Source organism: Denticeps clupeoides, chromosome 15, assembly GCF_900700375.1.
Source record: "Denticeps clupeoides chromosome 15, fDenClu1.1, whole genome shotgun sequence".
NCBI lineage: Eukaryota > Metazoa > Chordata > Actinopteri > Clupeiformes > Denticipitidae > Denticeps > Denticeps clupeoides.
Genome location: NC_041721.1, coordinates 3,975,436 through 4,003,124, shown reverse-complemented (window position 1 = coordinate 4,003,124; position 27,689 = coordinate 3,975,436). Strand labels below are relative to the sequence as shown.

The 27,689-nt window shown below is 45.4% G+C and overlaps 1 protein-coding gene across 1 annotated transcript; it reads right to left on the bottom strand.

The window, feature by feature from the left end:
* Positions 1–220: 220 nt before the first annotated feature.
* Positions 221–26,547, bottom strand: LOC114764780 (receptor-type tyrosine-protein phosphatase zeta-like). The gene is given in 32 exon segments (XM_028954702.1): positions 221–919; positions 1,047–1,182; positions 1,364–1,506; positions 1,592–1,744; positions 1,816–1,944; positions 2,021–2,094; positions 2,198–2,291; positions 2,388–2,534; positions 2,613–2,748; positions 2,831–2,994; positions 3,075–3,209; positions 3,541–3,675; positions 4,208–4,290; positions 4,385–4,427; positions 4,429–4,482; positions 4,659–4,679; positions 5,067–5,152; positions 5,233–5,324; positions 5,591–5,631; positions 5,633–5,736; positions 7,288–7,783; positions 8,618–8,667; positions 8,758–8,884; positions 8,975–9,159; positions 9,391–9,541; positions 10,365–10,522; positions 10,618–10,684; positions 10,772–10,861; positions 11,006–11,157; positions 12,427–12,606; positions 18,233–18,295; positions 26,297–26,547. Coding segments are annotated over 32 exon segments (3,876 nt in total). The 5' UTR covers positions 26,340–26,547; the 3' UTR covers positions 221–775.
* Between the last annotated feature and the right edge of the window lie 1,142 nt (positions 26,548–27,689).

Genomic DNA, 27,689 nt, shown 5'->3' with positions numbered 1-27,689 from the left:
CTGATTTGGAGGAGGGGTCGGCGTCTCCAAATGAGTAAAGGTAGAAGTCTAAAAAATGAATCATATTCTGTTGAATGTGAAGTGGATTTCTATCGTGATTACTGCTGTTGGAGCAGTAGCCCTTCATGAAATTTATCTTGTATGGTTTTCCATGCTGTTCTGTATTTATCCGTGTGTGTGTGTGCAGATAGCCGAGTGATGTAGACAGCAACAAATCAGATCCAGTTTTAAAAACACTATTTCATATTCAGAATTAAAGATAAAAAGAGTCTGGGCATCACATGAACATGATTCATAATAAAAGACAGTAAATAGGGCCAAGTATGAAAACATCATCAATATCTCAGCTAATTTATCAAAAGTCAATTAGACCATTAAATCTACAAAACAGCCTGTAGTAAAATATAAAATCTAGTTGTATAAATAGATTTTGGTCTGCCCATGCGATATGAATTATTTACATATTCAATTATTTTCTTTGTTTTCCACTTCCACAGCGTTTGATGTTTTATTTTACAGATTTTTTTTTCTGATTGTGTCTCAGAATTGAGTTGTCTACAAAAATAGAGCTGATTTCTGCTGGTTTAACAGTGAAAGTGAATTCTAGAAGAAGCGGCAACATCTAAACGTGACAGAAATCGATCAGCTGGACAGGAATCGAGGGAAATGATAAAACCATCAAGGAAGCTTGAAGAACTGCAAAGAGAAGAAAGGCACGAGAACATCCAGCACCAGAGACACTGAAACACACATACACACTGTCACTCCACATGGTCTACATGAGAGACTCCAGGCTCTCAGGGACAGTGGCCGAGCCGGATGGGATTGTGCCGTTGTTTTCTGTGGACTGCAGGGTCTTCTCGTCCTCCTTGCTTCTGACCAGGCTGAGCATGGCTTTGTACAAGAACTGGAGCTGATCCTGAAGAACACAAACATTCATTTCCACAATATCAATGCCATAATGGTGAAAGTGACAAGTTGGTTGTTGAGCATGACCCATAAGAACCATTCTACATGAACCCTGAACATGAATATTTGAAACGTACCACATCGCTGAAGACCCCCGGCCTCATGAGGTTGGTCATCCTGGCGGTCAGATAAACGTCCATGCAGTTCTCCTCTTGCAGCTGGTTCACCAGTGTGGTCAAGGCACAGAAGGTTCCTGCAGTGGAGCTTCCATACCTGCTCAGAAATACATTTTTAAAAGAAGATTAGTGAATTAATATTTACTATTTGCTGTACCAAGCTTCTCTTTTTCTTACTATTTAGTGTAAGGCTTGGTCGAGTTGTCCATCATTAGATGATGAAATGTTTTATATACACACACATACACGGTCAATTCTAATATTTCTAAATGACACACTTGTCATGGACCACCATGGTTCCCTCCCGATGACCCATCTCCTCTCTGATGATGTTGATCAGCTCAAACGTGTTGCTGATGGGACTGTCAGGGTTGGGCCAGTGGGAAACCTGGTACTGGCGCACCTCCAGAACATAGTCGTCCTGTCCGATTAACAACATTTCAGAACTCTACACCAGCATCTGATGAGTGTACAACTGGGCTCGTAGGTCATCTGGAAGATCTGACCTGTGTGGCCTTGAGGACGAAGTCCTGCACGACCAGCCGTTCTTCACTGGACAAACACACATGGTCCTCGCCAGTGAAGGACACCGTGAACATCTCGCAGTTGACTGGCTGATCTTTGCTGGGCCAGTAAACACACGCATCGTCTTGTCCTGCCTGCGAGGGAAACAGCCGTAGTTGGAGGTGGTTGAATGGACTGTTCTGGAGGGGTGAAAGATTCTCCTCACCTGGCCCTGTGTGTCAGCCAGAGAGACAATGATCTGCGTGTTGTGGTCCCATATCATCCTCCAGAAGTCCTTGACCGTGTTGGGCAGAGGACTCTGGGTAATGATGAACTCGCAGCTTTGGTGGAATCCCTAAAAAAAACATTGAACAGTTGACTCCTCCATAGCTACAAGGATAATGATCACGAGGAAGATGATGGAGTCCTACCATGACGTAAGAGGCGTTGATGTAGTCTGATGATTCTCCTGTTGTGGTTGACAAACACACTCTGGATTTCTCCACTGCAACCCAGACGCACGTCATACAGAGTGGAGAAGAAGAGAAAGAGATGCAGTCATTCATTCTAACAGAGTTTATTTTACTTGCAAAGTTAATGCAACTCACCCGGCATGAGGGATGAGATCCTGTTCTTCTCCATGTTGGTCTCCTTCAGCGCGGCAGTATAGTCTCGCTGCCTCGCATTGCTCTGCGTTATCAGCTGAACAAAACAGGAATCAGTGGGGACCAATGTCACAGACGTTCTTAACCCAGTTCCCTCTATGTTGCATAATTTTGGAGTGAGATGTTTGTTCACCTTGAACTGCTTCTCCAGTCGAGTCTTCCCACTCAGGCCCGGCGTGAGGAGGTCAGACACATAGGTGTGGATGTGATTGGCTGAGACCTCGGTCTCGCGGCTCAGAATGGCCTCGACCAATGCGTCATGTATAAAAACATACTGCTCCTGAGGAGACAAGAGTTTCCGTGGGTAAAGGGCGAATGGGACGTGCCAGGTTGACTTCAAGGATGTCTGCACTCTAACCTCCATCTGCACCAGGTAGTTCCTCTGGCTGCGGATGTGTTTGAGGAAGCCCATCACGTTCACGGATCCTTCTTCTCTGATCTGCTTCAGCATGGCGTCCAACATAATGTACGTCCCTGTTCTCCCCACGCCAGCACTGAGAATGGCAGGCACAGGGAACAGGGTTCCGTCGAGCCAATCAGGGGTACCAGTGAGCACAGAGGGTCTTCACCACTTACCTGCAGTGGACGATTATGGGCCCCATGTCAGGGGTCTTGGCCCGGGACGATTTCTGGACGAAGGACAAGACAGGCAGGGTGTACTCTGGAACGCCCATGTCAGGCCACTGCGTGTAGTGATAATGGAGAACGGTGCGTTCTAGGGCCAGAGCCTTCTGAGGACCCTGTGAGAGGTTAAGAACATGGCAGGAACAGGTCAAGAGGGCCTAAGAGCTCGCGTGAAGCAGAAGACGAGCTGACGCACCTTCCTCACGCTGGTGTTCCTCAGGATGAACGTGCGCTGTGTGTAGTAGGCCAGTATTCGGGTGCTCTTCAGCGTCACCAGGAAACAGCCATACTCCTCCTGGTTTTCCAGAGGCCAGTACTGGTCACACTTCCTCTGAGAAACAATCAACCATGATTCAGTTCCATTTTCCAAATAAAGGTGAAATGTGAAGAATTTCGGGAGGTTTTTTTTTTATCTGAAATGCAGAATTTTTTACTTTTATCAGGTCATCATAGTCTCCCATCAATATAATTATGTGGATTAAAACTCATAAGCGCTCATAAATTGGAGTTAAGGGCATTTCTTGGGAGAAATGATGGGGCAAGACTTGACCAAGAGTCTCCGGTAGCACATTGGTCCACATGCCCATACTGTACTAAAATTATTATTTAACAGGATGCAAGTTGGCCCAACAGATGTTTGCCATGTGACAAGGTTTGCTCACCCGACCCTTCTCCACCAGGTTGGTGATCATGACAATCACGCCAACGTTCTGCTCCCACACCATCCGCCAGAAATCCTCCAGGCTGGACTTCAGAGGACCCTGAGCAGCTATGTAGTAGCTGGGCTGGTTGAAGCCCTGCGGGGAAGATGGGACGAGGGACTCAAACAGACTGTTCATGAGCAATGATCAAAGTTTATTATCTATCCCGCGTGGTAGTAGCCTAGTGAAAGACCACAAAGTCCCAGGTTCACACCCCACTTACTAGCATTGATCCCCCGAGCAAGATATTTAACCCCGAGTGTCTCCAGGGGGATAGTCCTTGTCACTATTAATTGCAAGGCGCTCGGGATAAGGGCATCTGGTAAATTCCATAAATGTGAATGTTATAAATGTGGTCATGTATACCTGCATCTATGGACCATAGCATTAGTCTAGTTAAAACCCACCTTGCATGGTTCAGTATCTTCAAACATGAATAATCGATGCACTACTCTTGAATACCAACCCTGCTCTGACAGCTATTTCACCCTCACTCTAAAGGGGGTCTCACTCTGATTGGTGGGTGTCATCTGTAAGGGTCTGCCAAAGATGTACTGAATGTGTTTTTTGGGGCTAAATAGGATAAAAATCTTGTTGTTGTTGTTGTAGAGGTCGATTATACACTTACATCCACAAAGTTGGCGTTGATGTAGTCGCCGGCACTCCCGTCTTTATCCAGACTGTGTGAAAGTTTGACCCGACTGTGGTCATCTGAAATAAAAAGCACACTGATGAAGTGTGGGTGTGTGTGTGTGTGTGTGTGACTGGGTGTGTACGTTTTAAAGAGCAGAAGAGAGCATCTTACAGGCCAGGATGTTGACATATCTGTTCTTACTCTTGTTCCCTGGGCTGGTTGGAGGTGTCGGCGGTGACGCCAACGTCCACAGCGCAGGTCTGCACCTCCTGGAAGAGAATAGATCACAGATGGGTGGGGGGTAGTCACCGGACGCGCCCCACGGCCACAGGCCACTCAGAAAAAAAACGGAAGAAAAAAAAAAAGCATGCAGCAGACTGAGAGACAGGGACATGGCAGCATTTGGTCTACGCAGTAATAAAACAGGAGGGAAGAGGTGTCTTACCTCGTTAGACTCTTTCAAGATCTAATGGGGGTGAGAATGCAAAAAGCACAGCAATGAAACTCCATGACAAGACGGTGAACAGTAAGTGCAAGATACGTGTGTGTGTGTGTGTGTTGCTCCTGTGCTTGTCAGAGCTCATGCAAACGGCTAGACTTGTGGCTATGTGTGGTGGTCATGCAGTCTGACCACGACAGGGTCCTGTCACACAGAGCGTGCTGCACATGCTCGGAGGGACGCGGCAGGCACGTCAGGAACAGACATGCTCGTGACACCAACTAATCGCTTATCGTTATTGTCCTCCTACATTACACAATGGATGCAGCGTGGGCAGAGTGATTAGTGGCGCCGCCGCCGCCTCTCAGCAGGACGATGTTACGGTTTTCTCTGAGGGCGCTCAGGGGCTCGTACCTCGAACTCCTTGGAGAACGTTCCGCTGGCGTGGAGCTCTCCGACGTGCTTCACGAACTCCTTTACTGGAACGGCCTCGTGCTCGTCTGGGAGGGGCAGGAAGAGATTTGGGGTGTGTAGCCTTCATCAGACATGATGTATGTGCGCGTGTTTGAGTTGGCGATACCTGTGGGTATCAGCAACGGCGTGGACGGAGCTGAGAGTACTCTGGGCGATGCGTTGTCCTCCACGTAGAACTGTGCTGTCTGAAAGCATTTCCTGTCGAATCGCAGAACAACTGTTCTAAGATCTGTTCTAAAGCCTCATAGACTGAGCTACGTTCTACATAACTGCTACAATAATTTCATTTTTTTAATATCAATAATATCATCAGATTACAGTAAAAAATGTTTACTGGTGCTTGGCAACCAGAAAGCAGCTACAGACTTGGGCGCGGCCAATCACATTGGTGTCAATCATGTAATGGCAGGATTCAGATCAGCAAGGTTCCTTTCTCCAGCAAAGGGTAAACACGATGATTCTACCTCCAGTAGATGAGGATGCCCACCAGCACCAGCAGGCACAGGGAAAGTGAGCGTCGACACCACCGCCAGGGGCACCACCGTGTGCTTGTCCTTGTCCTTGCTGCCCACCATGCCCACACGAGACTCCGGACTGCTGTTACTGGCCTCTGTGTGTGAGGCGGGAAAAGATATTCATAAAAATAAGGACGTTGATTTGTAGAACCCTTTATCCAGAGCAACTTGCGTAGTCTGATCAACACAGTTATGAAGTGAAAGGTAAAAAGCTAATAAATTGACCTGTAGAGCTGTGAATTGGCCACATCTACGCAGATCCTGATTTACCTGTGTGGACCCTGTCCCCAGACTCCATAGAAATGTGAGCACTGCGATGGACCCCCAACACCGGACCCTCCCCAGCGACACCATAAGCCCCAGTGGGGTTCCAGACAGCATCGTTTGCTCCCGCTGGTTCCGTCATGCCTGCTGTCTGGGTGGGTTGAGCTCCCACAACACCCTCAGGGTTCAAGGGGGTCAGGTCTGGTTTTTCAGGCTCATGCGTGGTATCGTGTACCTCCTCCCATTCTCGCTCTAACTCCTCCAGAAAGATGGCCGAACCTGAGCCACTGCTCTCCATGGGGCCGTGACCTCTGGGTTCAACTTCAAAATCAGAGGGGTAGAGCAGCGTCCAGGTTCGGAAAGGACCTGGTCTTAGCCGAGGTTCTATGGGACCGGCAGCTGTAAAAAACAGGTCCGGATGGTTAAGGCAAAAACATCCAGAGATGATTCAAGGTGGAAAAGCAAAGAAGGTTGAAGAGCCAAAACCAGCCACCAGAGGGCAGCAATCACCCAGAGATAACATACAGCAGCAGAAGAGGTGCCATCCTGGAGAAAGACCACAGCGGGTAGTAAACCACCACCACAAGCAGAGAAGGGAGCTAAGGCAGAGCAGGAAGAACCCAACCCGAGAGCTTCAACCACAAAGCATGGCAAAGAAAACGGTTCTATGGTCCAAACAGAGGCTCTGTCTAACAGCAAACTAGAATGGACGTATGTCAGGGGCGTGTCCACAGGGGGCACCAGCCACCCTTGAAATCTGATTGGCCACCCCGCCTGGCCCAGCACTGTTAATCAGTTTGTTAAATTAGTGTCTCGTTTCAAATTCTGACACGTCTTGGGGTAAGTAAACTGTTGTCTGCAATATTTAGAGTTTAATGATTTGACTTTAAGTTAGTACGTAAATTGTGGAGTTGTCACTAAGTTAGAGTGACCCAAACATGTCAAACCGGGTTTTCAGACTTGTCTGGGTGATTGAACATTCGTCACGTCTTTGGCATCTACATGCGTATTCGCTAAATCCTGTAAAAACGGCATTCTGGTAGCATTCGCAAATGACAGTCAAGTCATCGACCACTAAAGTAGGGGTGTCTAATCTTGAATAGATAAATATATGAATGACTGGGCCAGCCCCAACCCCCATGCCCCTGACGTATGTGTCCCCAACAGCAGAATACATCGTTTCCAAAGCTTCCCATCCAGTAACACAACGTCACAAACAATTTACAGACAATTTTGTGTGGAGAATTGATTCATCAATCACGAAGGCACATCAATGACAGAGACGAGGTTTACCGGGCAAATTTGCATTCTTGCTTCTGCAGTATTGGCGGCAGAATTGCTGCCAGATTCGTCTATACCTTTAACCTGAAAGGCCGTCTTACCGCTGTAGACAGGCTGGGTGCTGTAGAGGGCGCCGGTGGTGGAGGTGATGGGAGAGGAGGCGGTCCTTAATGGCATCCCACTGTCATCAGGCACAGGTGGGCCCACTTCGTTGTCCTCCGGGGAGACCCTCGTGCGATCGCGAGGCAGCGTGACCGCGCCGATGATCTCATCATCGGGAGACGGCGTGCCAGCTGAGGTAGTGGTCTTATACAGGGAGCTGCTGAAGTCTTCATAGTAAACATCGGTGACCACCATGCTACCGTCTGGGGGCTTCAGCTCCTCTGGCGACAGCAGCTTGGTGACGGGACGCCTCGTGTACGTCTCGGCTGTGTCCTGGCGTGACGTCCATGACAACAAAGCTTCCTCCGTGATCCTCCTCTTGACAGGCTTGGTTGGGATGTTAGGGAAGAGGAATCCAGGCTGGGTTGTTGCCATGGTGATGCGGATGGAGCTCTTGGAGTCAGGACTGAAGCTCTTTGTTTGGGAAGATGTTACCTGATGACAGAAAGAGAAAAACATCTCCTAGACATGTCTCCACCCACTTATTGGAAAACAGCCCCAGTAATGACCCACAACACGACTGAATGTTCTATGAATAAACACTATCACTCCTCTAGGAATTCAGGGTTCATTGCACAATAATGGTCCACCAAATTTAAGAATAGTGATTAACTCTTATGGAACCTGTGATTAGTTCAAGTCACACGCAGTTCTTCTCAGCCAGGAAAATGCCCAGTTGAAGGGAAACCCCTGACATTACTATGTTGTGCAGCAGATACTTTCAAGCTCAAGTTCTGTTCAAGTTGCATGCTCTAGATTAGATGTAGGGGACTTTCGTGAATATAAGTCACTGTAAGCAATCATTTTTCTTAGCAAAAAGCACTGATAATCTATTTGCATTCTTAGTTTGGTAGTGGACATGGTCACAAGATGGCAAGATGTGTGTGTGTGTGTATATATGTATATATATATATATTTTTATTTTATTTTATTTTGTGCAGTGTGTACGCATGTGCGTGTGTAAGTGTTAGATTTGTCTGCAATACTTTTTGAATAAGCGGGTTTTCAACTGCTTCTTAAAGGCGGTGGTAGTCTCGGCTAGTCGAATGAAGGAGGGCAAGTTGTTCCACCAGCCAGGGACAACAGCGGAGAACAGAGCTGATTGGAATCGGAGACCCCGTGAAGAGGTGCTGCTTTACAAGACTGCTTTACAAGACAAGACTAGCAAGCTTGATATGACCTTAGCCAACATGCCCCAAGCTCTTTGGCTACAATAGCACTTTGAAAATGACATTCCCTAACAGGCTCATAGCAGCTGCTGTACGCTACCTCAAGGTAATCTTCAGACTCGGGATCTGTAAACAAATCCGATTCGCTCTCTGCAAGAAGAAGATAACTTGGTATTAATATGACAATAATATCCACGCTTCACTCAGCACTTCTATTCTGGCGGGCAGCGGTGGTCTTACCAGGGTTTTCTAGGGGCATGTCCACAATCAGTCGGTCACTCACACGTCCAGTCAGGCCATTGGCGCACAGAGCCATCACCTGGACCACGTAACTGCTGTTGGCCAGCAGGTTGTGAATGATGGCCGCCTGAAATGTCAACAGGCTTTGGTTCGATTTTTTTTCCTTTTCTGAAATAGGAACAGGTTTCAGAATTGAATAGATTTTTGTTTCATTTACCACATCCTGGTCTCCGTCTGTCAGGTACTGGCATTGGGGAGGGTTCCTGCCCTCCAGCCTCTGGTAGGTGACAGAGTACTTCTCAATGGTGGTGTCGTACACCACACGCGGCCTCTCCCACGTCACCACGATGCCCGTGTAGTTCCGCGGGTCGGCCTGGATGTTCTGAGGTTCTGAGCTGCAGACTAGACACAAACGCAGTTATAGGTTATACATTCAGAAAGAACCCAGCCGCTGTGAGTTCTAACACAACACAACAGCCCAAGCAATCAGAGATGCTGGCCACTTTAACCTACACCTTCGCAACATCTAGTCAGAAAGTGCTGGAGACAGAAGGGATGTGGAGCTGATGAAGTGTGAGGTGTGGTACCATGACTCCCCAAAGAACCCAAAGCACCTCTACTCCCATCACTCACTGGGTCCAGTCAGCTCCTCGGTGCCGGTGTAGGATGCGAACACCAGACCCATGAACTGCTCCTGCTGCTGTCGGAAGTTATTCTGCAGGTAGTCCGTCAACATCACGTATCCAGACTGCTCCATGGTCATCACCTCGCAGAAGAGCTCCAGCTGCAGAGAAAATCCAAATTGCTGCTTGCAGGATTATCCCACGACGAATGTCCATTTAAAATTTGCTGTGGCATTTTTTTTGTGTCACATAAGGATTAAAAGCAGATCCCACAAAGAGCACTGCGAGGCATTTTCATCTGACCTCAAACTGCAGCCTGGTCGGCATGCTCGGTTTTGATTGGCCGATGGGTCGGCGCTGATACTCTACAATGCACAGCAAACTCCTGTCAAGTATAATCACCGCTCTGAATTATTGTGCCGGCCTTAAGGTAGCAAAATCCTGTCTGTAACCATAGCAACCTGCCGAAAAAGCAGCAAGCAAAAAAGAAGGGGAAAAAAAATCCATATAGAGCCGCGAACGGCCTTTCTGTTACGGGACTATGGACGGGATAATCCACGACAAGTAGTATCTGTGCGTTACGCCCAGGCAATCAGAATTGGGCGTCCTTCCGAACATTGTGTACCGAAATTGGTGTTTGAGGCATGAATTTCCGCTCTCGTAGTGATTTTGACGTGGTCACAAATCACGCATAAAATGACAAGGACCCAACATCAACAGCAGACTTACGCTGAAATATTGATGCGAACATTGCACTCTGTCTATTTTTTGGGAGGGAGGCTGGCAGTAAATACACACACACACACACTGACACTATATACACTTTGTGACGCCGGAATGACTAAGTGATCTTAATCTCTCCGCACAAAGTTCGGTTTGTTCCAAGCGTCCCACTTCTTCGTTTAGCATAAGAATGGCAGAACGGCGAGGCGGGGTTCTGCGTGCACGCTGCGGCAGTCCTCGGCAGAGCAGAAAACCACACACCTGGCTCTCTGAGATGGAGACGGCGTTTTTGAAGACAACCCACTCGACGGGCTCGCTGCACGGCGGCGTCGTCAGGGAGCCGTTGTACATGTAGTACTTCTCCGTGGAGTCGGGCAGGAGCCCCAGTAAGGGGAAAGGCTGCAGGGTGCTGCTTTTGCCTTCGGGGGGGGAAGAGAAAGCAGGTGGCTTCAGATTCGCCGGGCTTAACCGCGGCAAACGTGAATACATTCATAAACGTGCAGTGGTGATTTACCGTAGCGGCTCACACTGCTCACCCCATCCATAATGCTGGTGTAGTTCTTATTGTCTTCGATGCCCACCTGGAAAAGACATGTACAAGAGAGCATGTGTTGCTGTGGCGCGTCAAGATATGTTCCTGAAAACCATGTACGGTATATAAGCCTCACCTCAAACAGGACGGCCAGCGCTACAGTCCTACCTCTAGTGGACAGCCAATCACCGACGGCCTCATCAGAATCATGGCCGAAGATCTGCATCTGTGAACAAAGCAGAGTATAGGAGCGTTATCCATTCATTCATATTCAAACCATAAGATGAAAGAACTTGGTTTGGTTTGTGTGTGTATGTGTGTGTGTATATATGATGAAGCTTTTAGAGAATGTGCGGTTTTTGGTCAGTACCTCCAGGGGAAACTTGCTGCCACTGAGGCTGTGTTCTGACCCGTCCGACGTGGCATTACAGCGACCCCAGTGAAACACGATTCTGGACAACTTGAACCTGGAGCTTAGGCCTCCGCCACTGATGAAGTACTCGCCATTCAGACTAACAGCCACTGAGAGACCGTGGGAGAAGATCAGTTTACAAAATACACACTGAAAGTACCAAATCTGACCAAAAAAAACACAACTCAGCCTAACATGACATAATAACAACACAACAAAACCAAGACAGCCAAACCACACAACCCAAACACAACAAAACCAAACACAACAAAACCAAAACAGCCAAACCACACAACCCAAACACAACAAAACCAAACACAACAAAACCAAAACAGCCAAACCACACAACCCAAACACAACAAAACCAAACACAACAAAACCAAAACAGCCAAACCACACAACCCAAACACAACAAAACCAAAACCAAGACAGCCAAACCACACAACCCAAACACAACAAAACCAAACACAACAAAACCAAAACAGACAAACCACACAACCCAAACACAACAAAACCAAAACCAAGACAGCCAAACCACACAACCCAAACACAACAAAACCAAAACCAAGACAGCCAAACCACACAACCAAATCAATCCATTACACATTGATTTTATCCGTTTATTTAGATTTTACTTTTTAGATCTGTTTAAAAAAAACTGTGAATCAGGTCGTCTTTTTGGAAACTCAGCACAGGGCAACACAACTCAACAAAACCAAAACAAACCCAATATAGTCCAACCCGATCATCAGAACTCAATCACAAAACCAAACAACATAAATCCTAACTCATTTCAACACATGCATCCAAACAAAATAACAAAACTGTGATCAAACCTAAATGTATATTTTTACTTAAATCAAACCCAAATGATCTCTAATCACTGTGCTTTTCATTTGCAGTACTAAATTATTAGGATCCAGACAAAAGGCTGCTCAATAATGCAGAATTATTAAATTAAATATTTACAGATAGATGTATATTTTACAATGCATCTCAATATGTGACTGCACAGTGCGTGAAATGTCTACACTACATATCTGTGGGGAACAACCAGCTGACACCAATTCCTCAGCAGAGGACATAATGGCATTTCAGGCCTAGCACTTAATCTGAAAATGAACCCCCGGCAGGCAGCATAATGGCGTTCTTAATCCGGGCACCCCGCTGCAGTTCCACAGCAGCCCAGGGGGCACATTGGGAAGATGAGATCCCCCTTTAATTTAATTTTGCACTTGGACAGAGAACAGATTCAGCAGCATATACAAGCAGTGAAGAGATTTTCATTCCATCATCAGTAACATCCTTCAATCATTATGATAATGTGTCTTCATCTTCTCTCCCAAATGAAATAGTTATGTATTTAAAAGAGAAATAACCTGTTTTCCCATCATTCACGATGGTGGTGGACTTGGACGTCTCCTGCTCCAATCCCTCAAATTGTAGGTTCTGAAACTCCTGCCTGACCTGGGCAAACTCCTCCTCTATGTTGATGGGCGACTGTCGAGCAGTGTTGCATGATGGGTATTTCCGGGTCCAGTGCTGCTGGTTTAGGGTTCCTGAGTGAACATTGTGGAGTAGAAATTTGTATTAAGCATAATCTGTTCAGTTAAAATGTGCATACAGCATACTGATACTAGAATGCTTATTGAGATGTATTTAAGGTATGTACACTTCAGGGGGATGTTTTCAATGCTCTCTGTTATTATTCACTTGTTACAGCAATGTTTTACACTGACCCAGTCAGGTCAGGACTCAGTATTGAGGAGGAGGTGTGCCTTGTATTTAGGATGAAAATATCAACTCTTGACATCTGTGAGGTTTCAAATAACCACCAATCTCGAACCTACCATTTATTGGTCAACTCCTTGAAAAAGCCCATGAACTGTCTGCATTCCAGTCAGGTTTTAGACAGCACAGACACAGCACAGTTACAAATGATCTGCTTGTGTCATCAGACAATGACTGCATTTGACAATGAGAGCTTGTGGGAATTAAAGGGTTTGCTTCATATCTATCGAGTAAATAGACTTTTGTCAATATCGATGGTGAGTGTTCAGAAAAAGCATTGGTGAAACATGGAGTACCCAAGAGTCCATACTAAGACCAATACTGTTCTCTACGTATATTCTTTCTGGGTTCCAGATCTACTGCCTCGCCATGTCAAACCAGCATGACACTTTCACTTGGAAACATAATTCGGAAACATGGTGTTATGCAGATGACCCACAACTGTACCACCAGACGCAGAGAAGACATTGATATACAAAAATGGGAAATGTTTAAAACACATTAAAGACTGGATGAACTGCAACTTCCTCATGCTAAACTTGAAACTATATTGATGGGACTCACACCAACATATGTACAACCACCAAAGACTTGGGAATCACAATTGACAGAGATTTGTCTTTTGAGAATCACATATGCAGCATCTGCAAGGCTGCATTTGCTCGTTGCATTGGCTACTGGTAAAATTTCGCAAAGACTATAAATTTATTTGAATTAACATAGACTGGTCCCTGATTACCTGAGTGACTTGTTAACATAGTACTGTCCTGGTACAGAGAATTAACAAACTCTCAGCAGGAGGACAAGCTTTCTTCTGCAGAGCGCCCCTGCTTTGGAACAGCCTTCCTGCTAATGTTCAGAACTCATATGCAGTATCAATATTTAATTCCAGGCTAAAGACACATCTGTTTAGCCAAGCTTTCCATAACAGTTAAAACACACATATGCTATAATGCTCGTCTCACCTAGGCTGTCCTAGATAGTCCATCTGTCTCTCTCTTAGTTACTCCAAATACTGGATCCTGGCAATGAGCTGCTGTTGAGAAGTACCAGCAGAAAATGTACCAGAGGGTCACCACAGCCAACAACACCATAAAGCTTCAGGGACCAATATCAGGGACCATCAAATGGACCAATAGCATCAGCACCATAACACTGGAAATAAAATCTGCTCTGCACTGCCCAGTGCCTACAAACATGAACATATCCTCCATATTGCACTTTGGTCTTTCCTACCACTACACCTGTTGAACAATTTTTGTTCTTGGACAAAATCATTACCAACCCTGCAATGACACCAATTGAGGCTTACTCTACCCTGGGAAGTTTTTTCTTATGTGCAGAAGGGTCAACTGTAGGGCCTGTAAAAGCCCATTGAGACATACTGTATGTGATATGGGGCTATATAAGAAATAAAAATGTTGCTAATGTTGTTGTCAGATTGGGCAGACTTGATTTGATACTTTGGGAAGAATTGCTTGTTGTAGGGTGGTAGTAGCCTACTGGGTAACTGGGTAACACACCCGCCTATGAACCAGAAGACCCAGGTTCGACCCCACTTACTACCGCTGTGTCCCTGAGCAGGACACTTAACCCTAAGTTGCTCCTGGGGGGACTGTCCCTGTAACTACTGATTGTAAGTCACTCTAGATAAGGGTGTCTGATAAATGCTATAAATGTTGTTGTTAATAGGCCATTCTTATTTAAGTATTTTAAGTAGTCAAATTTGCAAATTGTGTTTTTGCAGATTTTTAGATGGGTTGAAACAATCACATATCAGGCAACACAGCTTTACTTTGCAGGTGACACATGGTTCAATGGTTGATGGTTCAATCCAGGAAAGTTGTGTGGTGTGTAGGAAGTAGAATATATGAGAATATATATGTTTCTAAAAACAAACTCTAAAAAGTCCCAGTATAGTATAGTATAGTATAGTATAGTATAGAATAAAAGAACAAAACCTGCAAACTATTAGGGTGTTCCAAGTTTCATACATGCTTGCTACATGTATATGTAAAAGTTACATGACAAGTTTATAGACGAACATGACATGTAAGCAGACTTTTGTGATAAGGGGCATCAAACACAAGCTATCATCATCAGTCAGGAAATAAAGGGTGCAAAGAAAGTGCCCATCCACATGACATACAATCATGATGAGATGGAGGGACACCCTGAAAGCGCCACATGGCAGCGGGTTGCACATTGCTGAGCAGGTACACTTTGCATCATCCCCTGTAGCTCTGCTCTGAAGAGTCTATTGTCTGAGGTCACCGGCATTAGCATGTCAATGGCCACCAAGTGCAGGGACTCTATAACCAACCTCGTTATGCACTTAGCTGTATAATGACAAGGACCCCTAATGACCAGGAACTTCAGCCAAAACACGTGATGTTCATGGTCACATCAACGTGAATCCACTGAAGAAATGGCTGCCAGTTCGTTACTGCCTAGGATTGAACGTTGCACCACTGATGTCACGTCTGATGTGTGGTTCTCTTAAAGTCGGAATGTCTATTGGCTCCAATGCTGGCCCCCGTGGTTTGACATGAAAGCAGAAACACATCAGAAGTACGCTGGCGTAGTGCTGCTATGGCAACAGGCAGCTGAAGGGGCCACGACTGATCTCCACATCCTCCAGACATGCTGATCAAATGGCTCAAACGTCCTTAAAATCCAGTGGAGGCAGCCAGGCATCTTTATCATCAATACCGAAAGCTTTTTAAATTTGCATTACCAGACCTTTTGCATTAGACATAAATATCTTAAAAATGCATGGAACATTGATCTCCCTCAGTAACTATGGGACGTTGAAACTGAGAAAATCTGCCGCATTGTGGAGTCAGGGCATGGAGGCTGTATGGTATTTATCAGCAGCAACAGTGCAGCTCAATGCAGTAAAGACAGTTCATGGCACATCAGCATTCAGCACCATGCTGCAGGACGCTCCCAGCGTGATTACTTCCGTCTCCACCGGAGCAGCAGAGCTGCAGCCATATACAAAAAAAACGAATATATTCTGAAAAGGGCCAGTTGTTTCAGAAATTGAATTTAAATACATTCAAGCTTTCAAACCTTCAGCACCAGCCAAGTATAAATGAAGATTATTTTCAGAAGTTGGAAATCATCAGCATTGAAGTGTAATGTTTACCTTTTTGAATTAAAATTAAATGGTAATATGATATACATTTGGTAATACAAAACTACCTAGCTACACTCCTGCAGGCTCTCTCAGATCGGCAAATGAAATGTGACTGAAAATTCCTTCTTTAGGAGGTCTCCGATTCCAATCAACTCTGTTCTCCGTTGTTGTCCCTGGCTGGTGGAACAACCTGCCCTCCTCCATACGACTACCCGAGACTACCACCACTTTTAAGAAGCAGGTGAAAACCCTCTTATTAAAAAAGTATTTCAGACAAATCTAACACTTACACACGCACATGCGTACACACTGCACAAAACAATACAAAAAATATATATATATATATATATATATATATATATATATATACATTATAATTTTTCTGCATCTAGCACTTAACAATCTGGGGTCTTCCTCTTATAAGTCGCTTTGGATAAAAGCGTCTTCTAAATAAAGTAAAAGTAAAGTAATATAATATCCCAATTTCTGAAGATGCAGTAGTACAGTAATCCTGTGTTCAGAATGCACTGGGTTCTCATTGCAAGTCTGGGGCGAGAGACCAAGCAGCGTGTTGCTACGGTGACAATCATTCACATACTCTTAACTACCTGTCTGATCTCTGGAACCAAAATGTATTTAAAAAATGTTCCATTTGACTCTCGCAATCTCTGAGCAGCTTTGAACATTCAGGCGAACGTCATGCCAGTATCACAGGGTGGGGGGCGGTTGGGGTCAGGTTTATGCGCATGGTGACGTGCAGTGTATGAGCAGCACAGTCACAACATCCAGACAACGTCCAGATCACTGGCGTCTCCTGGGCTTGTGCGAAAAGAGGTCAGCGCTGCAGCGGGTCACCTCAATACTGCGGTAACGCAACTTACAAGCCGGTGTGGTGGAATGAGAACATGTGAGACAGGAAGTGAAAATAAATAATCTGTGTTGGAGAGGAGGAAATAACTACTTTCCACCTTTTTGTTGATGTGTAATTATTTAGAATCAGAATCAGAATATCTTTTATTGTCATTGTAACAAGTACAATGAAATTAGGAGCAGTCCCTTAGCCTTAAATTCTGTGATTAAAAAAGAAAGTAAGATAGGAAAAAGCTTGCTTTAACAACTACCATATATTCTTATGTAATACAAAATATTACATTAGTAAATACTAAAATACTAGTAAGTAGTAATTACTAAAATATAATACAAAATATAATACAAAATCTGAAATTTAAATTAAAGGGTGGTTAAAATTTAAGGGTTATGACATGATAAGATTAACTTTAATGATGCTTTTTCATAGTTTAAAAAGGGGAGGAGCCTGTAGGATTGAAAGCTCCCACACGCCTTACTTCCTCATCCTGGACGATTCAACCCCCCTCCTGTCGATACAGTATGAGGATATAATCCCAGTAAGAGAGCAGAAGGGAACGTTGTTCTGTGTTTACAGGCCGCAGAGGCCGTCGTGTCGGTTCCACAGACAGGAGGATCATCATTCAAAGCTGACAGCTTTTCTTCGATTCGGGTTCCTACAATCAGCGTATGGAGAGAGGAAGAAAAGTCTTTTTTCTCACTCTGTTTTTTGCTCTTTTCCCCCTGTGTGCCGCTGGTCACAATGGGCCATGGTCTTTCAGATGTTAATTCTGTTATTCACACCCCAGTGGTCTCCTACCGGCAGGCAGGGCTTGGAATTAAAGACAGTCAGGGAAACAAACCCCCGTTCTCATGGGTCTTTCGGGTACAGACGTAGTAAACTAGATCCACCTCAATAGATCTATGCTTTTTATGTGCAACTGATTTGGCAGATTAGTGTGAAAGTGAAGTGATTGTCATTGTGAAATACAGCACAGCATGCAGTGCACACAACAAGATGTGTCCTCTGCTTTTAACCCATCACCCTTGGTGAGCAGTGGGCACCATGACAGGGATGGTGTTGCTGAACCGGCAACCTTCCGATTACGGTTCTGCCCGCTAGGCCACCACTGTCCCTAATTAGAGTACCACAGGCCACTTCCCCTACTGCCATGTTCTGACATGACACCAAACTGCTGGACGATTGGAAGTCATGGAACAGACCCCCAACATCTTATATGGCTTGTTCACTTAAATATGGCTTGTTCACGTAAAAAGCGTTTTCAGAAGGGACAGAAAGTGTAAACCAAGTAAAGTAAAGTGAAGTTCTAAACCCGATCCAGCGGCAGCTCAGTACTAGAAGTTATTTCACGTTGGTGGAAAGCTGGTACATCACCAGCACCCACCTGTATAGGACCAGTCCTCAGCAAACTTCTTCTGACCTCTGAAGAAGGCGTCTCCCATGTGCACTGAAACACAGGAAGAGAAAGAAGCAGGGAGGGAGAGAGAGAGAGAGAGAGAGAGATTTACTTTTTCATTTGAAAAAAACACAGCAAGCCGCAACATTCATGTCACCTTAGACAAGGTAACAGGGCCGATTCTTGCTCCTGTGAAAGAAACCCTTTATTCCGCTTTTCACTGCCTCTCAGGTGGGTACTATAACAAGAAAGATAAGATCGAGACTTAGGGAGACCAGTCAGTCAAGGCTGAAGAGCAACAGCAACTTAACTCCATCCATGCTGTCTCTAGAGGTGAAATGAGGAATTGATGAATTAAAGACACATTACCACTCTGGAAATGGGTTAAATAGTTGTCTCACACACACACACACACACACACACACACACAATCACTATGGCCTGTCTTTGGGGACTGTGAACTATGGAAACACAGGCGGTGCAGGAGAGAGTATTTATCTACAGAGAACAGAGCTCGTATTTTACTGTTTAACTCTATTCTTTCGAAATTGCAGAAGGTGAAAAAATCTGGTCCTATTGGATGACAAATAAGACCGGGAACACCCAGGCACCCGTCTCCCCTTACAACGGCTGCTCCGTGTCCGGATAGGAGCATAATGACCCGTATCACAGCCAGTTTAAAGGCTTACTGGCATCAGTGTTGCTGCGGCATTACCACATAAAGGGGTTCATTTGGAAACTTCCATTTCCTGCTCGAGGTTATAGTAGCGAATCAGACGGGATGGGACAGTCATATTTATTTATTTATACACAAATAAAATCAGAGATTTTATAAATAGCATGCCCGCAGTTTTCCATTCCCCACCCCGTCCTGAAGAGCCACATAAAATGTTAGTTATTGCCTTAAATTAAGTTGGGGTAATGTGTGGTTTTATCTCTCTCTCACTCACTCACACACACATTAACTCTGTACACGCAGCACATGCTGTGTATTTCATTAGGGTGTGCCAAGAGGTCAAAGGTCAGCGCACATGTGTTCCTGTGCCACAGTTCAAATGCGTGCTGTATCCCAACATGCCTTGCTGCGCCCGCTGACCCCAGGTCAGCACACTGACCCTGTTCCACTGACCGCTCCATAGGTTCTGATCAAATATTAACAAGTCGCTTTTTCTGGAAATCTGCAGCAGAACATAAGACCAAAGTGTCTTAGAATCTCATATGTTCAGATTTCACAAAGAAAAAGTGGCAGGGGACTCGATATAATGATGATGAAGCCCCATGAGGAGCCTGGGGGGCATTCTGCATGTGGGCGGGGCTCTTATGTTTTTGCCCAGGGCTCTGCAGACCAGCTGCCACACAAATGACTTCTCAGGTTGGAAGCTCTGTCTGCATGAGAACCATAGAACTTTCCAGCAGCCTTCCAGATTGGAGCGAATTTGGGGGAGACGTTAACACCTGTTCAGAGAGCGCTGGGGCTGTGGAGCCCCGTCCAGATCCACGCTGCCACAGCTGCCGAGACGGAAACATAATTAAATTATCACACGTGTTCCCCGTCACTCTGTTTTATTTTGGACGGGTTGGAGAATGCAGGTCAGATTGGGGATACAGGCTGACCAAGAAAATTCACAGGATCAAATTTCCTGCTCGTGGGCGGAGCTATAACACAGTAAGGTGCAGATCAGTTAATCATTTACAAAAACTAACATCGTACATCATCTATACAAAAAACTGAGGCTCCAGGGGATGTTTTAGAGACACTATTTAAGAAGTGGTGCATTGGGGGTGTTGTGTATGCCATGTTCACTAGTGAACCCATCAGAACGGTTGAAATAAAGTGCTCATAATCTGCACGTTGGTGCTTGAACATTGGTGCTTGGGACAGTGGTGACCTTGTGGTTAAGGAAGCGGCCCCGTAATCAGAAGGTTGCAGGTTCGAATTCCGATCCGACAAGGTGCCACTGAGGTACAACTGAGCAAAGTACCGTCCCCACACACTGCTCCCCGGGCGCCTGCCATGGCTGCCCACTGCTCACCAAGGGTGATGGTTAAAAGCAGAGAACACATTTTGTTGTGTCACCGTGTGCTGTGCTGCAGTGCATCACAATGACAATCACTTCACTTTCACTTGAAGCGGTCGTGGACACATTTGCGACTTCCATTGACATCCCCTGTATACAAGGAGTATTAGAGGTGTAGAGAATGGAGGGAAATGGAGGCAAAACTGCACTAGACCTGGGTGTGTGATGTATCGACAGGAGGGGGTTTAAAAGAGGAAGGAGGGTGTGTCACAGCTGTCGATCATGCCTGCAGGCTCCTCCTCTTTTTAAACTTTGTTCATAAACATGTCATCATTTGGGTTTTTTTTTTTTCAGAAATAAATGCACACCAACAAAAAAAGCAACATAAACAATAACCATCAAGCAGTCAGTTTGATAGAGAATAGTGCATTGACCAGTCCAACTATGATCACTTTGTGCTCTAGATTACAAAAGAAACTCCAGAGTTTAGCGAATATGAGACCCATGTCTGCTCCGGCGTGAACAGCTGAGGTAGGTAGAACTTAATTTTTTACATTTCAAAATTAAAGCCAATAATTCTTAAGCAAAGCAGTCATACAATCATTAAAATTCTTACATAAAATATGTACACACAGCAAAAAAAATGACCTAGAAGGCTGACTGGACTAAGAATTAACCAAGACCAGAAGACCCAAACACTGCAGTCATGACATTTCACAAATCACAAACCAAAACACAATATGGTCTGACACCTGTGATGTGACGACACTGTCTCTGAGACGACACTGACTTTTGGTTCTTTTTTTCTATCTGTTTAATTCTGTAAACATTTATTATAATGGGACAAAGGTTGGCCCGCCACCTTGGATGGAGAAAAGCAAGAACAGGACAGAGTATCAGAACTGGCAACAGCTGCACCCCATTAACGGAACAGCGACCCAGACCATACAACATACTCCAAACATGAATATTTTAACAGTCATCATTCCGAATGCCTGGGACAGGTGCAGCAGAAATACGGATTGTCCTGAAAAAGAGTTCCAATAAACGGAGTACAGGGAAATGTTTATAATTCCCATAACTCTTTTTAGGCAATATGAGTATGAGAGAGAGAGTACGTATGTGTGTGTGTGTGTGTGTGTGTGTGTTGTCAGGTCTCAGGTCAGAGGGCAAATGAGACCCAATAACCGTGAGAATGAAGTGTCCACTGCTAGAAATTGTACCGCCAAGTGGCAGCTGGGTTTTTATGCTCGAAAGCTGCACAGTTGTCAAAAAGTGAAACTTCATCTCTTCACACAAAAGACTGTTGCGGTTTACTGAGTGACTTAATGTCAGATGCCAAAAAACTTAACACTATGCTGCAGAGGGCTTCAGATGTTTCATTAAAAAAGCATCATGACCGGGCAAAGAGCCCATAAATTGACCTGGCCTCCACAGTCACCGGACCTGAACCCAATCGAGATGGTTTGGGGTGAGCTGGACCTCTTGTTTGGGGTGAGCTGGACCTCTTGAAGCTCATTGAGAGAATGTGTTCAAAGCAGAAATCAGAGCAAAAAAACTAGAATATAAAACATGTTTTCAGTTATTTCACCTTTTTTTGTTAAGTACATGTAATAAGTACTGTAATAGTTCCAACATTTCAATAATTACACTCATTAGTCTCATGAAGAACAAACATCACCTGTCATGTTGGTAAAAAAAGATGCGATTTTACAAGTCAGAATTAATTTACCAAAGCTATCAACCACCTACAAACTATCAATATGCAGCTTCATATATAAATGAACATAGGTAATAATCTGAGATACTAAATTTCTCAACTACAATCAACAAAAAGCAAAAAAATGGATTGAATTCATGTTATACTGTACTTTTTGTCTTTCACAGTGGTCATCAAGTCATACTACTGCCATGAACTCTTTCTATATTGTCGCCGGATTGTTGGCGGTGTCATCCAATCACTGCTTGCATGCTGACGTGTGTCAGTCATCTCTACCAAAAAAACACATAGTTCAGAGCCACAAGGGCTGTTCACGTTCCTGATGTTCACGTTTGGGCCCATCAGCAGCAAAAACTGAAATTGTCCATCGTGATGCGGTGGAGAACGCGGTCCCTATTACCATTCGCCTACATTCATGCCTGTCGTGGGTGTAGATCCATGGTGGAAATCCAGAGCTGCACATCAGGTACACCACGCAATCGTTTAAATTCAGGCAACATCCCTAATGCGGTTCTCAGCACCTTACCGGCTTCCTCGCAAGAACACTAATTGTTTTTTTTTTGTTACTGCCTCTGATGGTAAGCAGGCTGACTTCACGCAGGACGTTCCAGAGCGGAGCTCCCAGACAACGGGCGCCTCCTCCAGTGGCATGGGGCCAGAGCCACCCATTGCCATGGTTACGGACTTAGCCAAACTCACCTTCTACTTAAGGAAGGCAGTAGATGGAACCTCTGCAAGCCCCTGTAGCGCCAAGCCCACCACCGGCCGCCATCCGGCACATTGTCCATCGAGCGTAACTCGTCAAGAGGGAGCGGAATATATTTCCCTCTCGGGCTCCGGGCCACGTTCTCTGTGCCGCTAAGTCATTTGTCTATAAACATTTACATCAGGGGCTGAGGAGGATTTGAGCCGGATGTGGAGGTTCTGGATTTGGGGAGAGCACTCTCTGTCTCCAGAGAGTTCCTGTGCTGGAGGCAGGAAAAGGCAGATGGGCAGGGCGACTCCCGCTCTGGGATCTATATCAGAGTGGAATAAACAGGCCTTAAAACACCAGATTACTGGCCACGTCTACCCGCGACCCAAATAGAAAGCTGCCCACTTTGCGACTTTGTGAAATCCGGTAATAAGTGTGCGCAGAAAAGGAAAAGCTCCGAGCGGCTTAGCTAAAGGACCTCTGGCATAACTCGACAACGCAGCACATCTCTCCGGACCCGTGTCACGCACTAGTCTGGAGGACCAGCCGGATTTAACCTAATCCCACATTTGAAAGGCGGAACCACCACCCCGGGTGGGGGGTCGAAGGCACCCGGAAACAATGAAAGGGCGAAGCTGCAGCCGATTGCAGGGACAGATTTGTTCTTATTTGGGAGGACACAACCTGCTGTGAGCGGAAATACAAGATTCACACAGAATATATACACGATATACACTGCGGCTCGGCGCGGCATGCCAAAATTTGCCGTAGCCTGGATCAAGTTTCCATGGCAACGGTCACAGCCAAGGATGTTTTTCTTTAATTGCGTTACAAATCACGATTCTGTCTTGCCGTTCCTTAAGGGATGTATTCCCATTTTGCTCTGTGTGTGTGTCTGTGTGTGTGTGAGAGTTGGCACAGTGAAGGTGTTACTCCTCCCGTGATTCTCCATCTGCTCTGTATACATACAGAGCAACCCCACACCCGACCGCCACGCATTCCAGGACTTCAGAGAAGTGATCTGACAGTGAAAAACCTCAAGATCATACGGCTCCTTCTCATGAGGAACTGACCTGTGGTCAGTACAGTGATTAGAAGAGAAGTGCACCTTGCTTTTGTAAGTTTGTATCTACTGTTGCGGTTATTTATCACAAAAATGAGCTTTTCAAACACTGGACGTCTTCAGTTATATACATATATTGATCAGATCCTATCACTGTCCTCACACAACGTACAGTATCGCAGGATTAATGGTCAATAACCTATTACAATATACAGAGGGTTTACCAACACATCCACCGTTGGGCATGAGTGACACCAAAACCCGTGCAGATTGACCAGAACTCGATAAATGAATCAACTCAGGGCTCCGAGCCGACAGCCAGAACTCCCTCAGCCAAACAAGCCGCCATACAGTCCGGCAGAAACAGCCTCTTCTACTGAGCCAACTTAGAACACATGGCTCAGGACAATGGAATATTGTTGCAGGGTCAGAGGTCAGGCGGGACCAGAACCGGAACCGATCATAGTGGCACTGGGACAGGGCGAGGTTACTGAAGGATACACACAATGTGGGCTGGGTGAACATAGACAGACTCTGCATGTTTAGTTTCAAAATTCACAAATAAATATCACAAATATATTTCTTGATTCAGCAACAAATGTAACAAGATTCACAAATATAATGTACAATTTGCAAAAAAAAATGGTCTAAAATGCAGCTGCACTCGGGAAGCTGTGACTTACCACTCTGCACCACGGACTCACCGAAAAGGAATCAAGCAAGAAGGCAAGATATGAGGAGCGATTCCTGCTGCACGTTCACCTGCTGGTTATGGTTTATTGGGACACGCCCATGTTAACTTGTGTCAGGTCACATTTTAATCTAGTCACCCTGCACATACAGACGTGAATACACGGCATATAAAACGGTCACCTGCTGGTTATAAAGTAAAGTGAAGTGATTGTCACATGTGATACACAGCAGCATAGCACACGGTGCACACAGTGAAATTTGTCCTCTGCATTTAACCCATCACCCTGAGTGAGCAGTGAGCAGCTGTGACAGGCACCCGGGGAGCAGTGTGTGGGGACGGTGCTTTGCTCAGTGGCACCTAGGTGGCACCTTGGTGGATCGGGATTCGAACCGGCAACCTTCTGATTACGGGGCCACTTCCTTAACCGCTAGGCCACCACTGCCCCAAAAAAGTTCTATCAGAAGTGGGATTCGAAACCACGCCTCCAGGGGAGACTACGAACGCCTTAGACCGCTCGGCCATCCTGACATCTTTAATATGGTTTATTGGGACACGCCCATGTTAACTTGTGTGGGGTGACATTTTAATCCAGACACGAGTACACGCCATATAAAATGGTCACCTGCTGGTTATGGTTTATTGGGACATGTCCGTGTTACTTTACATTTACATTTACATTTACGGTATTTATCAGACGCCCTTATCCAGAGCGACTTACAATCAGTAAGGGAACACTTACAATCAGGGACAGTCTTCCAGGAGCAATTTAGGGTTAAGTGTCTTGCTCAGGGACACAATGGTAGTAAGTGGGGTTTGAACCCGGGTTTTCTGGTTCATAAAACTTTGTGTTGGGTCACATTTTAATCTGGTCACCCCGCACATACAGACACAAATACACACCGTATAAAACGGTCACCTGCTGGTTATGGTTTATTGGGACACGCCCATGTTAACTTGTGTCGGGTCAAATTTTAATCTGGTCACCCTGCACATACAGACACGAGTACACGCCATATAAAATGGTGTGGTGGTGGACACTCATTGCTGCACTTGAACTTCATTTTCGTTGAGAATTTCGCTGAGAATTTCAGGTCTTATTCTCATATCCAGGCTGTCTGTGTTGACATGTGATTGATGGACACCACTTGACATGAGCAAGCTGGGAAACCTGAATTATATTGAGCAGATACACAGTTACTACCACAACAAAACACTGCAGGATTTGCCTTATATTCAAGTCTTTTGTCCCGATTCATTTTATAAGAACTTTTTATTAATCACATTGATATTGACCATTTATGAAGTCCTTCCAAGAGACCCCGACAGTGCTGTGAAAGTAGCATACTGTTGTCAACATTAAATCAAACTCTCGAACATCGGTTGATGCAAACTTTGGAGAGCTTTTGGGAAAAAAAACACACATTTGTGCATTGAACGCCATCAAGTTTATAAATGTATAAATAAATGTAGGGGTGTTCACAAATATAGACGTGCTTTTTTTGTAAATGGAGGTTTTTCGGTTTGCGACATTTGTGCATCACGTAAATCTTTTTTTTTTTTTACGGATTTACGGCTTATTTGTAAGTCATAAATTATATTCCTGAATCCTGAATTTTGTGAATTTTGAAACTAAACCATCGCCGTAAAAAATCTGCCCTGCTGTTTTAGACGCAAACGACGTCCGATTGCGTCCATAGTTTTACCCGTGCAACATTAAGAACGTGTACATTACTCTACAGTGAAGAGGACGGTTATTAATACCGCGCGGAATGATCACCGGGGGAGCGCTCGGTCCGCGTGGAACTCCACCTGACGGCGCGCAGCCGTCCACGGGACCGATCGACCCAAACTCGCCACGCTCACCTACGGCGCCGACGAGGAAGAGCTGGCCGAGGGAGACCTCCATCTGTCCCCGCGCCGGTGGAACCAGCCGTCAGCGCAGAGGAGCCGCCCGGAGATGCCGCGCCGGCTTCATGTCGACGACGCGCCGCCGGGGATTTTACGCGCCGCCCACCGTGCGCCTCTTTACGCACAGGCTCCGGGCTCCACAATCGCGTCCGAACTGAGGACGGAATAGAGTAACAACGCTCACAGTTCAGACTGGTTTTTCCACTGGGTTCCTATATGTCGGATCGGAACGTTCCGAACATTCTAGACAGGTTTTGCCATGTTGTGTCCAATCCACTGTGTGCAATCACACAACAACTATAGCATCGTAAATCATTTCGGATTATTAATCTGTCCTTAATTAATTATTAATTAGTCCTTGCCTCTTTGTAGCCATCTTCAGAGTTTTCGTTATTAAAGGTGCAACGTGTAAGATTTTGTCCTCCTGGAGAATTTAAGCTGCACCCAGCAGAGGGCAGTGTTTCACCAGAAGGATCTTTGCCACTCCACGTTGCATCCACAAATGTATCCATTTACATTTACATTTACAGCATTTACCAGACACCCTTATCCAGAGCGACTTACAGTCAGTAGTTACAGGGACAGTCCCCCCCACTTAGGGTTAAGTGTCTTGCTCAGGGACTCGATGGTAGTAAGTCAGGTTTGAACCTGGGTCTTCTGGTTCATAGGCGAGTGTGTTACTCACTAAGCTACTAACACCCCTATCCACACATATTTACATTTACAGCATTTATCAGACGCACTTATCCAGAGCGACTTACAATCAGAAGTTACAGGGACAGTCCTCCTGGAGTTACAGGGACAGTCCCCCTGGAGCAACGTAGGGTTAAGTGTCTTGCTCAGGGACACAATGATAGTAAGCGGGACTTGAACCTGGGTCTTCTGGTTCGTAGGCGAGTGTGTTAACCCTAGGCTACTACCACCCCTATTACCACCCGCGGCATCTCCGAGCTGCTCCTCTGCGCTGAAGGCTCATTCCACCGGCGCGGGGACACGTCTTCAAGTTCATTTCATTGTTTGTTAAAAATTCATTTGCAACGCACTCTTGATAAAAGTAAACGCACTGTGTATGTAAGAAGTAGAATTGGCATTTTTTCCTTGCTGTTTAACCACGTAAATAGCAAGTTCCATACATGCATAAATTAACATATTTTAACTGAGATTGTCCATAATGTATGCAGGGTCTCAGTCTCAGTACCTCTTTGACTGCGTTTTTTCTGAAAAGTGGAGCGCAGTGTTTGGTTTTAGTGCAGCTCCTACAGCTTCATGAGAGCTGCTCACCCAGACATGTCAGCTATAATGATCCTGCAAACCGCAACACATTTTTAGTAAACCTTATTCATTTAAA